General features: G+C 37.8%; 1 protein-coding gene across 1 annotated transcript in view; it reads left to right on the top strand.

Annotated features, from left to right (window-relative positions):
* LOC127860768 (microtubule-actin cross-linking factor 1, isoforms 1/2/3/4/5-like) overlaps nt 1-13766 on the top strand; it is a 258995-nt gene that overhangs the window by 228415 nt on the left and 16814 nt on the right. The window contains 13 exon segments of the mRNA XM_052399044.1: nt 2640-2810; nt 3066-3221; nt 3458-3664; nt 4136-4255; nt 4637-4803; nt 5071-5230; nt 5749-5943; nt 7581-7668; nt 8067-8251; nt 9470-9658; nt 9812-9981; nt 10797-10947; nt 11840-12002. Coding sequence (XP_052255004.1) covers nt 2640-2810; nt 3066-3221; nt 3458-3664; nt 4136-4255; nt 4637-4803; nt 5071-5230; nt 5749-5943; nt 7581-7668; nt 8067-8251; nt 9470-9658; nt 9812-9981; nt 10797-10947; nt 11840-12002 — 2122 coding nt within the window.

Here is a 13766-nt window from a genome sequence, read left to right as displayed (position 1 = left end):
AGGATTCCTTGCTAAAAATCAACTCCCCTCTATGGCTTCTAACCCTTTAAAGTTCCAAGTCTTTCTAAAACTTGTGGACATGAAGATGATGATAGACTTCTTTGCCCAGTCAGGGCGTTAAATTCTATTTTAAAAGAGTAAAGTCTATTTGAGGTTCTCATAAGAGACTTTTCATTCCGTTAAAAGGGGGATGTGTCTGCGACTTCGATTTCTCGTTGGGTAGCCTTGACTATTAAGAAGGCATATTCATCTCTCTCATCTAGGGATTTATCCCTTTTTAAGATCAGACCGCATGAATTAAGAGCTCTTTCGGCTTTGTGGGCGTATATTAATAATGTTCCACTTTCTGAAGTGCTTCAATCTGCTTTTTGGAGAAATCCGACCTCCTTTTCCGAATTCTATCTTCGTTCTCTTGAGTGTTAACAGGACAATTGATATATGTTGGGTCCTCTTGTGGTTGCTCAAACGGTAGTTTCTTCCATGGCGTAAATGTACTGGTCCTGTTCAGAAACTAGGTACAATACTGTACTAACGAAGATTGTATGAGGACACATTTCTACTATCTCTGGCTGAAAAACCTGATTATGGGTTTTTGCTGTGATGGGAAAATATAACGAGAACCTCCCTCCACAGCTAAAAAAATCAGCTAGGGATAGCAGGTATGTATTTATGACATTAAAGCAAATTTTCTTAAAATAAAATTCATTTTAATTATTAAATACTTACCTGCTATTGGTAAGTCCCACCTCCCAACCCCGCTCATCATTTTATATTTTCATAATTGTATGAAAAGTAAGATGAGTTACGGTTCTTGATTTCCGGTTAGGTTACATTGTACTATGTTTAACCTGAATCTGTTTTCAGTAGGAGAGGTGGCCAAATTCGGCACTTTAAGATTTCTGGAGAAGCTCACCCACCTAGAAAGGTATAGCTAGGGACAGCAGGTAAGTATTTAATAATTAAAATGAATTTTATTTTAAGAAAATTTTTTTTGGGAAGAAATGATGTATAGAACATTTATCATAAAAATTTTAGTAAATTTAACTGAAGTGTAATGCCTGGGACTGTCAATTGTTTTTATGCCCCTGGTAGGGTGGCATATAGCAGTTGAACTGTCCGTCAGTCTGTACGTCCGTCCGAAAACTTTAGCATTGGCCATAACTTTTGCAATATTGAAGATAGCAACTTGATATTTGGCATGCATGTGTATCTCATGAAGCTGCACATTTTGAGTGGTGAAAGGTCAAGGTCATCCTTCAAGATCAAAGGTACAAAAAAAACTAATCCAAGGGAAGTAACAAGCTTTAAAGGGAGATAACTTCTATTTATCATTTGGCAGGTACAGATCATTTTCACAAGGGAAGTAATATTTTTTAGAAGGGATATAATCACAAAGAAAAACAAAATCAAAGAGGCGCAGTAGGGGGAATTGTGTTTCTGACAAACACATCTCTTGTTCTTGGTAAAGTTCAAGTATTGATTGAGTGTTATATTATGGGTGGTGGTTGGATTGGTTTGTTTTAGGTTTAACATGTGAGGCTGTTGGGTGAGAGTGTTGTGTATGGGTTGAACTTCAAAATAAGGAATATCACTTAAATAGAAGAACATTCTAACCTGTTTTACATTAATGCATGATTTGTTTCACATGCCTTTTAAGATATTACTTGCAGTGTAGAACAAAGTCAAAACAATGAAAAACAAACAAGTGTCAAACAAAGTAAATTATAATAGAAAAAAACACTTTCATTGTTCTCTAGTTTTCACTCGATTATGATGCAATTCCAAACAATATACATCTTAACATTTTTACCTTGAAGTCTTGGGGTGTGCAATTGCGACTTTGACATATGCATATTTTGCCTTTATAGAGAGAAAGTTCAGCTGTAAGCAACCAAACACACATCTGCTATATATAATAGCCCTTAAATAAACCATTTGTACAATCTGATGTCTTATTTAAGAATGATTCATAGCATATAAACAATGTTATACTACCCAGGTTTAAAGTCGTAAACAATATTTAAAATGCTGAATTTTAGTATTATATTACAATGTGAATTATATATTCATCTGGATAAAATACTTTTCTCTAATAATATTTTGTGATTTTTTTTTTGCCTCTTGATTCAACTCTCAACTGATTCTAAATAATATAGAGATTGTGTTGCATAACGCCATTACAGCAGTTTAATGTTTGACCTAATTGTTGTTGTAAAGGATGGTGGAGGTATATACTAACATTCCTATGTCTTCCAATGTAACAGATGCTGCTGCATCGAAAATATTTTAAATAAATTGGGTACTATTTAAACATTCTATGTAAGTGATCCTCTTGATGATTGTTCATAACACTTTCCACTTGATGATTGTTCATAACACTTTCCAAACTGATTTGTTAGGCAAACTACAAGCCTTGGACTTCATTTTTTTTCTGATGCTTAATAGATTATTTTCTTCTGTCAAAATTATTTCAATTAGGTTGCACTGAACCTACAAACAAAAAGTGCACTTTTCTCATTAATTTAGAGAAGTCATGGTAGTGAAAATATTTCATTAATGTTTCTCATATTGAGATAGAACACTTGTCTAAAGCTTTTCCTTGTCTTGTAATAATTCTGGTTCCCTGGTTCCTTCAACAGGAGGTGCACAATGAGCTGCAGGACATGGAACCAGCAGTTGCTAGGTTACAGCAGGACGGTGCCCGGCTCATAGCCAAGAGCATGGACCCAGCTTCTGGCACCATTAAACAGAACCTGCAGAGGTTACAGGCCACCTGGGAGCATGTGAAGACGCGTTCAGTGGACCGCAAGGTTACATACTAGATTCAATTCGTTTAATTATGTTTTTAGATGCTTTAAAATTTATGTTTAGTGTTTGGAATTTTATTTTTATGAATAATATGTTTGATATCCGATTTAGATATTCATTATAATTGTATTGTTTTTAAGAAAAAAAAGAGTTTATATCCAGGAAGGGAACTGTAATTCAACCACTAAGTTCCAAATAAATATAATTATTCTGATAACCATTTTAAACCATGATTCTCATACTTCTGCACAATCCAGGACAAGTTGGAGCAGGCTGTGAACCAGGCCAACAATTTCCATGGCGACCTGAGTGAGTTCACGACCTGGCTGCTAGAGGCTGAAAATACACTTAAAAATATGTCTGCTGTGAGCCGCGTCATACCGCACGTGTCCGAGCAGATCATGCAACACAAGGTAGGGAAGAATGGAGAAAATAGAATAGTCAAAATGGTAATAATGAAATTATGTCAGAATGCTGACAACAAAAGAATATTTTCAAATATTTGGATACTAAATTACCTTCCAAAAGTTTAGTACAATATCCAGATATTCAGATATTCTTTGACATCCCTAAGAAAAATGATACCTTTGGAAATATTGCTGGTTTAATAAAATAAAGTCCGAACACCATCTCGTTTGCAATGTTTCAGACTTTGCAGCAAGACATAGCTACTCACCGAGACCAGATGATCAAACTGGACAAGACCGGTACCCACCTGAAGTACTTCAGCCAGAAACCTGATGTGGTTATCATAAAGAACCTTCTGTCGAGCGTACAACAGCGCTGGGAGAAAATTGTATCACGCAGCGCTGAGAGAACAAGACATCTTGAACGCGGCTACAAGGAGGCTAAACAGGTAGAAAATAATATGTGCCTTGACCTAACAAGCCCAAAATATACTCCAAGCTTGGTTGACCATGGCATATTACCAGCTTCACTATCGTTTCAAAAAATCAAAACATTTTCTGATAAATAACATGAAAATCGCTGGTGAAATTCTACTATCTTCTTCACCTGTAATACTTCTGTTTTAATTACCTTAAATATGGTGTCCGCCTAGCAACCACCAGGTCACTGGTTTTATTGCCTCCCCCACTTTGAGAGCATTCTTTAGATTTCCCCAAAGACACCAAGTAGTGATACTTTCCAGGAAACTGACTCGAGAGTGTTTCAATAAGGCTTTTGATGCAATGAAGCAGTCAAACTTAAATAAATAAGTTTTAGCAAATCTCTGGGACTCCCAGTTATAACCTCTTTGACCTCTATTGTATGAACTCAATGACCCTACTTATTCACCCCAGCAACGGCTGTATTTTCCCATTAACAGTTCAGTGATATGCTTGGAGACCTGATGAGCTGGCTGACCGATGCAGAGGAGGCACTGACCAATGCTCAGACCATCGGAAATGACCCCATCAAGATCAAGGTCATGATTGCCAAACACAAGGTACAGACATAGTGTCTGAAATATCACTATTGTTTGGTGATGTTTAGTCATATGTGTTTTTTGGATATTGGTTTTGCTATTTAGTTGATTTTATTTTGGGTCAAATTAACTTTTTGGGGGAGGTTGAAAGGGGAAGAGTTTTTATCCTTAGTAGTCTTTTGCTAAAAATCACAATAGTAAAACTTTTGTCATAGTCATTGCGACAGTTTTCAAACTTGTGAAAGTTGTTAGATTTTAGCTAAAACATGTAAAAAAATTCTACTTTTCCAAACTTGTATTAACAGTATGCTTTTACAGTTAGTTTGTTTTCCAAAGGCATTCACTATTGCCTGCAACATTTGACTTGACATTTCACAAATCTTTGCCCATTTTACCATTCAGGAGTTCCAGAAGAGTCTTGGCTCCAAGCAGCCTGTGTACGACAATGTAAACCGCACAGGCCGCTCACTGAAGGAGCGTTCCCCGGACCAGGACATGCCCGTCTTAGACAGGATGCTGAGCGACTTGAAACATCGCTGGAACAATGTGTGCGGAAAATCTGTGGACAGGTATGTTTTTCATATAAAAATATTTCAGAGCTACAGTTAAGAGGGTTATGTGTGTTGAAACTGTTTTATGCAGTTACATGAATATTATATCTTATGAGATGTTGATTTAACTGTTGGTGAGTGAGTTCATTTCAACAAAATCAACCATATTCATGTTGATTCATGCATTGATTTGAACAGTTCATATTTCATTTTTCACACTAAAGCTCCAGGAAGCCTTGCTTTTCTTGGATAAGTTCAATGATACACTGTCTCTATGGTTGCTAGGCAACGTAAGCTGGAGGAGGCGCTGCTGTTCTCTGGTCAGTTCAGTGACGCCCTGCAGGCCTTGCTGGACTGGCTGGCCAAGGTGGAGCCCGGACTGGGAGAGGACCAGATGGTGCACGGAGACATTGACACCGTCAATAACCTCGTGGAGGAACACAAGGCATGTGGGAATGGGGTTTTGGCTAAATGCAAGCCTAAACAAGAACGACACTTTTCGCTTTTATGGAAAAACAATTGCTCAGAAGAAGTCTGAGCTGAAATCCATTTGGCTGAAAGTGCTGTCCCTGATTTTCCTGTGCTGACTAAACAGGCTTATCTGGACCAAAATGTTTTGCTTTATTATATTTTTTGTTTGAAGTAAGTCTCTTCTTAGTGGAAATCCATGTTAGGCGTAAAGTGCCGTCCCTGATAAGCCTGTGTGGACTGGACGACACTTTACGCATCCACTACGCTCCTTTTTCCCAGAGCTTTGCTCATATGTAATTGCCTCATGCAGATACCAGAGAGAATTGAGACCTCCATCTGTCTCTTAATTGTGTCTTGTATTCATCTGTTACATGTACTCAGATATGCATTACTTCTTTTAACAAATAAAGGTTTAAGAAAAACAATAGTTTCGCGCCAAATTCCAAAAATCCACAAGACACAATTCAAATACCTCCTTTCTGTATTCCACAGGCCTTCCAGCAAGAGTTAGGAGCGCGGTCCAACAACGTCCAGTTTGTGCGCAAGCGTGCCAAGGAGATGCTGGAGAAGTCTGAGGAGGACACGTCCCAACAGCAGGCCCAGTTGATAGAGCTGGCCACCATGTGGGACCGCGTGTGTAAGCTGTCTGTCTACAAGCAAGAGAGGCTTGAGCAGGCCCAGAGGCTGGTGAGTGCAATCAGGCTGTGTTGGGAAAATGAGATTTTAACTCTTTCAGTGCTGAAACCGAATTTTGAAGGCCTTTGCAAACAGTTTGGATCCAGATGAGATGCCACAGAACGTCTCCAAACTGTTTGCTATTCTTATAGTATTCTTTGGAAAAAAAATTCGAAGAAACTTCTAATTTTAGAAATTCAGCAGACGACATTTTAGCAGACGACAAATTTCCCAGCATGCAAATATTTAAAAAAAATGCTCATGTTGATTGAGAAATCCTTAAAGAAGTGAGTTCATTTTTCTGACTTTTAAATGCTGTGAATATTTGAAAAGCTTTGTTAATTTCTTTAGTTTTTTTTATACGCCCGTATAAATACGGGACGTATTATGTGAAACCCCTTGGCGGCGGGCGGGCGGCGGGCGGAAGGCATCACTTTGTCCGGACTCTAATTCAAATTGTATTCATCCGATCTTCACCAAACTTGGTCAGCAGTTGCATCTAGTTGATATCTAGGCCAAGTTCGAATATGGGTCATGCCGGGTCAAAAACTAGGTCATAGGGTCAATAAGTGCATTTTCAAAGGGGCCACTTTGTCCGGACTCTATTTCAAATTGTATTCATCCGATCTTCACCAAACTTGGTCAGCAGTTGCATCTAGTTGATATATAGGCCAAGTTCGAATATGGGTCATGCCGGGTCAAAAACTAGGTCATAGGGTCAATTAGTGCATTTTCAACGGCGCCACTTTGTCCGGACTCTAATTCAAATTGTATTCATCCGATCTTCACCAAACTTGGTCAGAAGTTGTATCTAGACAATATCTAGGTCAAGTTCGAATATGGGTCATGCTGGGTCAAAAACTAGGTCACAGGGTCACTTAGTGCATTTCAAGCATTTAGCATGGTGTCCACTCTCTAATTGAAGTAGTTTTCATCCAATCTTCACCAAACTTGGTCAGAAGTTGTATCTAGACAGTATTTAGGTCAAGTTGGAATATGGGTCATTCCAGGTCAAAAACTAGGTCACAGGGTCACTTAAACCATTTCAAGCATTTAGCAAGTGCTCTCTAATTGAAGTAGTTTTCATCCGATCTTCACCAACTTTGGTCAGAAGTTGTGTCTAGACAATATCTACATGTAGGTCAAGTTCAAATATGGGTCTTGCCAGGTTAAAAACTAGGTCACGAGGTCCCGTAGTGCATTTCAAGCATTTAGCATGGTGTCTGCTCTCTAATTGAAGTAGTTTTCATCAGATCTTCACCAACTTTGGTCAGAAGTTGTGTCTAGATGATATGTAGGTCAAGTTCAAATATGGGTCATGGTAAAGTTATCAAGTTGTCCAAAGTCTTAAAACGGGCGTATCTTGTGACAGTTTGGCACTCTTGTTTATTATGGTGAAATTTTTTAATTGTCCGGCAAATATCTCATGAAAATGAATTTGTAAAGATTTTAGTTAATTCAATTGAATGTGAAGCTGAGCAGATAATCGATTTTGAGGTACAGATAAGTTTGATACATGTTAAATTACCATTCTAATTATAAATGTACATATCCCCAGTTTTAATCCAATTTTTGACAGTGTTTGTTATGAAATTTCAAAGTTGAAATATACTCAAAAAATTAAAAAAGGATCAATTGTAATTAATCAGGCTGAAGAGTTCCACAAGAAAGCACAGGGTCTGATCGCATGGCTGGCATCTGCTGAGCGCCAACTGCGCTACAAGGGGCCACTGCCAGGTATAAAATCTCAGTACTGAAATCGTAGTATTTTTCCTCAATTTGTTACGTAAATGCCTCTCCAATTGATATTAATAGCAGAGATGAAGTGTAAATGTGAACGATGTTAAATTAACCAGTTGCATTGCAATTGATTGTCAAAGCCAACAGCATTTAAAATGTTATATAAAAGGGAACAATAAAATATAGCAAAATTTTCTGGATAGAAGTTAGTGTAATCCGCTAATCAATTGTTCAAAACAAATGACCATGACCATTTGTTATATTGCTTCATTTCCAACCCGAAGATACTGATGAGCAGCAAACAGCATTAAACCTTAACAGACTGTGAGTTACTTGCATGTTGTTCTAGTTTTATGATGTTTGCATATAGCCATTGTGCTCAACATATTTAATAGACGATGAGGGCGAGATCGTGAAGCAGATAGAAGAGCACAAGGCGTTCGAGGAGGAATTCCTGAGACAGGAGGGCGTGTTGAGGGAGACCCTGAACATCGGGCAGGACATCATGAAACGCTGCAATCCTGATGCTCTCTCCACGCTCAAACATTGGTTGTCTGTGCTGCGGTCACGCTGGGAGGAGGTATGTACCACGCTGGGGGATGGCTTGATTCTGGGCCCATATTTGCCAACATATTCCTAGACTTAGTCTCAAAATAGAGAAATATCTTAAAATTGTAATGTACTTAGAGTACTTGAATGTAAACACTTATAATTGTGCAGTTTTCGTGTTAAGAACACTATAATAATGATGTAAGCACACTTGTCGGCCTGAATATGTGCAAACTTTGAAGTATTTTCTTATTAAGTCTAAGACTATTCTTTATTCTCTAATCAAAGAATGGTTTGGTGAATGCTGTGTTGTTGATTAGGACATCTGAACAAGATGTGCAGCCTAGGTTTTTTCAGACTTGGCTAGATAATTATGACAATTTCTTAACAAAAAAGGACATTCTTATTGTATTGTTTTAAAGCCTGTTGAGGTTTGAGCATCATACTATTGTGTCTGATATATAGAGAATAACAGGATATCGGGCAGATATCAATGCGGTGGTATGATAAATAGATAATGAGAAGATACATTTTTTGCACTTAGAACCTGCAACTTTTATTGGTGCCTTGTATATGTTTAATTTTGTAAGATTAAAATAAAATAAATGAAATAATACCTATTGAAGAAATCATCAGTTCAGTTAATGAGTCTTAATAACCACAATCCTGCTCAGCTGTACAATTATGACCCAAAATATTTGTTCTCAAGTATTTTTTTATTCTGCTTACTGGGTGAGCTATAATGATATACATGATTTGTTTCTAATCATTATAAAACAGAGTTACTGTACATGTATATTAGCCTGGATCTTTGAAGACTGGACTGAATCATTGCATATTCATTAACTCTTTCAGTGCTGGAACCGAATTTTGAAGGCCTTTGCAAACAGTTTGGATCCAGATGAGACGCCACAAAACGTGGCGTCTCATCTGGATCCAAACTGTTTGCTATTCTGAAAGTATTCTTTGAAAAAAAATCGAAGAAAATGCTAATTTTAGAAATTCTGCATACAACATTTTTGCAGACGACAAATTTCCCAGCATGCAAAGGGTTAAGTTTCATCCCTGATAAGCCTGTGCAGTCTGGATTTTCAGTAAAAAGAGACTACCTTTAAATACCTTAAAAGCCAAAAATGTCACTGATTAGCCTATGCAGACTGCACCGGCTGATCTTGGATGTAACTATGCACATGAATTTAGCCAAGTTTCCCCAGAATGTGGCTCATATAATGGCCTATCCGTTCCCTAGGTGAGCAACTGGAGCAAGCAGCGAGGTGACCGACTACGTAACGGCCTCGCCCTTCTACGCCGCAACAACCAGCTGTTGGAGGAGCTGATAGCCTGGCTCAATGGAGCGGAGACAAGACTCTTCAATGAGAATGCTGAGCCCATTCCAGACGACGTGGATGTTATCCATAAGCTTCTTACCGACCATCAGGTTTGGGAGTTATCTTTGATTTTGTTGTATTTGAAATGGCAGTTATTTAAACGATTAATTATGCTATTTATATGATTGTATTGTTAGTGTTGAAAATCCTCCACACAAAGGCATTAAATGCAATGCTAGTAATCGTATCCATTTTGTATGCAGGAATTCCAGAATGAAATGTCAACCAAACAGCCAGAGATAGAGCAGGTCACGAAGGCAGACCGACGTCAACGCACCTCTTCGGTTGCCGGGGAGTCTGTATCCCAGATACCCCTGTACAAGGGGTTGTCGGGCAGACGTACCCCCACACCTGTGAAGTACGGCCCTGGAAGGTACGGGCAAGTCTGTGTTGGGAACAATAAATTGAACTATACAGAGAAAAATTGAACAGTGCTTTTCTGTTGTCTTAAGGTTGTTTGTAAAGTAATTTGAATGAGCTATACTGTGGAAAAAACGGACTTAATGCATGTGCATAAAGAGTCATCACAGCCTAAGAAGTTGGCACAGGCTTATCAAGGACGCGATTTTAAACGATTATGGACTTTTCATTTTAAAGGAAGGTGGAAGTGTTTGCCCTGATTAGCCTTTGGAGACTGCACAAGCTAACGTGGGACAATACTATATGCACCATTGTTAAGCCTTGTTTTATGAAAGGGCGTCTCAAATTTAATTGATTTTCTTTTTCGTAGACATAAGAAGATAACAATTAACGATTTGGGTGCATTCTGAATTTAAAAAAAGAATCAAATCTGTTGTTTGGTTACATAACTATTTTTATGCCACCAGTAGGGTGGCATGTAGCAGTTGCAATGTCCCTCAGTCCGCCTGTTTGTCTGTTTGTCAGTCTGAGCGTCCATCTGATACTTTAACATTGGCCATAGCTTTTGCAATATTGAAGATAGCAACGTGATATTTGACATGCATTTGTATCTCATGGAGCTGCACATTTTGAGTGGTGAAGTGTCAAGGTCATCCTTCAAGGTCAAATGTCAAAGAAATAAAAAATTCAAAGCTGCGCATTAGGGGGCATTGTGTTTCTTACAAACACATCTCTTGTTAGTCATTATATTATTCTTATACTTCTTCTTCATGTCATATTAAACAACAAAGTAGATGGGATATTAATGTTGTTTAATACCTTTCTAAGGCGCAGTGTAACTGACGATGGTCGGCGCACACCAGAGTCCAACTACAAGAACCCTCGTGTTGGCGCTCTGAACATCAAGTGGCGTCAGGTCTGGTTCTCGGCTTACGAGAGGCAGCGTCGTCTACAGGAGGCCTTGGACTACCTCAATGAGGTACGGAATCATATAAACTAGTGGGCCTTGCTCTGGGAAAACTGGGCTAAATGCAAATCTGGGACACCATTTAACGCACAGGCACAGAGCATAATTTTCCCAGATCAAAGGCATAATTGCATCTAAAACTGAATATCAAGAAGAGACAACAATTCCGCGCTCAACGGTTTGTAAATTACAATAACTAGGGCTGATATTTATAAAGAGACTTAAGCCACTCAAGAATTTATAAAGAGACTTAAGCCACTCTTGAAATCACTTATGTTTATGATATTTCATTTCCAAGTCTATGTCAATTTCTTTTTTCCTTTCATCTCTCCAAAACTAGCAAAAATAGCAAATGTATTTGTGTTGTTATTTTAGAAATATCTTATGTTTTAGGTAAGATAGGTTATAAATACCAGCAAAGATTGTGCACACATGTTTAATTAACATTTACAAAAATCTTCAAGGTAAAGAAGAGAAAAGGGAGAGAATATAATATTGTTCACAAACTATTAAAACTCGTTCTTATCAAGACATTTTACAAATTGTTAATTTGAGTATTTACACAAATATCTCAACTATTTAAAAATGTCAGTCAGACAAAGGTGTCAGTGGTGGCATCATCATGTTTGGGCTGACTACTCCATTATTTAACAAAACATTTTGCAACTAGTTAAGCAATCGTATAAAAAACTCTAAAAAATATTTTACTCTATGTTCATGCTCCGTACCAACACTGACAATGCAAACTTTTAATTTCATCATCCCTGCATGTGGTTTATAATTATTTCACTAATTTTTAAAGGCTCAACAAAATGACTGTAATATTTGATCCTTATTTTAAGTTTCTAAATCATGTTGAAACAATTTATAATAACAATCTAAGCCTCTTCAAATGTATTTATAGCTTGAACGCATGAAGAATTTCAAATTCGATGACTGGCGTAAACGCTACCTTACCTGGATGCATCACAACAAGTCGCGCATCATGGATTTCTTCCGTCGTCAAGACCGTGATAGGGACGGCAAGGTCACTCGACAGGAATTCATTGAAGGAATAATGGCATCACGTAAGTATTGTGCATCATTCTAAACTGTCTTATATTTTCAATATTGTATGATGATAGTTGCTGATTGGACCAAACTTTCAAGTTGTCAATGTAAAACTGTCCACCAAATCACCCAGACCAAGTTGTCACTGTAAAACTGTCCACCAAATCACCCAGACCAAGTTGTCACTGTAAAACTGTCCACCAAATCACCCAGACCAAGTTCCACAGCTAGTTGTCAATGTAAAACTGTCCACCAAAACACCCAGACCAAGTTGTCACTGTAAAACTGTCCACCAAATCACCCAGACCAAGTTGTCACTGTAAAACTGTCCACCAAATCACCCAGACCGAGTTCCACAGCTAGTTGTCAATGTAAAACTGTCCACCTAAGCACCCAGACCAAGTTGTCACTGTAAAACTGTCCACCAAATCACCCAGACCAAGTTGTCACTGTAAAACTGTCCACCAAATCACCCAGACCAAGTTCCACAGCAAGTTGGCAATGTAAAACTGTCCACCAAATCACCCAGACCAAGTTGTCACTGTAAAACTGTACACCAAATCCCCCAGACCAAGTTGTCACTGTAAAACTGTCCACCAAATCACCCAGACCAAGTTGTCACTGTAAAACTGTCCACCAAATCACCCAGACCAAGTTCCACAGCTAGTTGTCAATGTAAAACTGTCCACCAAATCACTGAGACCAAGTTGTCACTGTAAAACTGTCCACCAAATCACCCAGACCAAGTTCCACAGCTAGTTGCCAATGTAAAACTGTCCACCAAATCACTGAGACCAAGTTGTCACTGTAAAACTGTCCACCAAATCACCCAGACCAAGTTCCACAGCTAGTTGTCAATGTAAAACTGTCCACCAAATCACTGAGACCAAGTTGTCAATGTAAAACTGTCCACCAAATCACCCAGACCAAGTTGTCAATGTAAAACTGTCCACCAAATCACCCAGACCAAGTTGTCAATGTAAAACTGTCACCAAATCACCCAGACCAAGTTGTCAATGTAAAACTGTCCACCAAATCACCCAGACCAAGTTGTCAATGTAAAACTGTCCACCAAATCACCCAGACCAAGTTGTCAATGTACTACACACTAATCAAAAGCATACCCATACATATTCAATCTGAAATCAATACAAATAATACACCATGTACTCAAACAACATTTGTAGAAAACATACTTGGAAGAAAAAACTAAACAAATAAAATATTTTACAAAATCCAAAATAAATGGCAAGTCCATTTTGGAGAAAATGAACTTAATTGGAAACACATATTTACCATGCCATATAAAGCAACTATTGAAATCACACTGAGAAATTTTCAATATAAATACATCCATAGAACTATAGCTACAAATAAATATCTCTATAAATGCAAATTATCGAACTCAAATCTGTGTGACTTCTGCAGTGAAAACATTGAAACTATAGAACATCTTTTTTGGGAGTGCAAACACATACAGCCTATTTGGAATCAATTAATATCTTTTCTTGAACAACATCAACTAAACGTTAAACTATCTTTCTTAAATGTAAGTTTCGGAATTAACTCATTGAAATCAATAGACTGTAATAATATTGTGAATTTTATGGTTATATTGATGAAATATTTTATCTTAAACATGAAGTACAAAAAACAAGTACCAAATTTTAATTGCTTTGTCGCTAGTCTTAAACTAAAAATCCAGATTGAGAAAGAGATAGCCCTCAGTAATGACACATTACAAATCTTTGAACAAAAATGGAATCGGATTAAATTCTCAT

This window comes from Dreissena polymorpha, chromosome 15 (assembly GCF_020536995.1).
Source record: "Dreissena polymorpha isolate Duluth1 chromosome 15, UMN_Dpol_1.0, whole genome shotgun sequence".
Lineage (NCBI taxonomy): Eukaryota > Metazoa > Mollusca > Bivalvia > Myida > Dreissenidae > Dreissena > Dreissena polymorpha.
The sequence above is the reverse complement of the archived record's forward strand: the minus strand, read 5'-3'. Positions and strand labels throughout refer to the sequence as shown.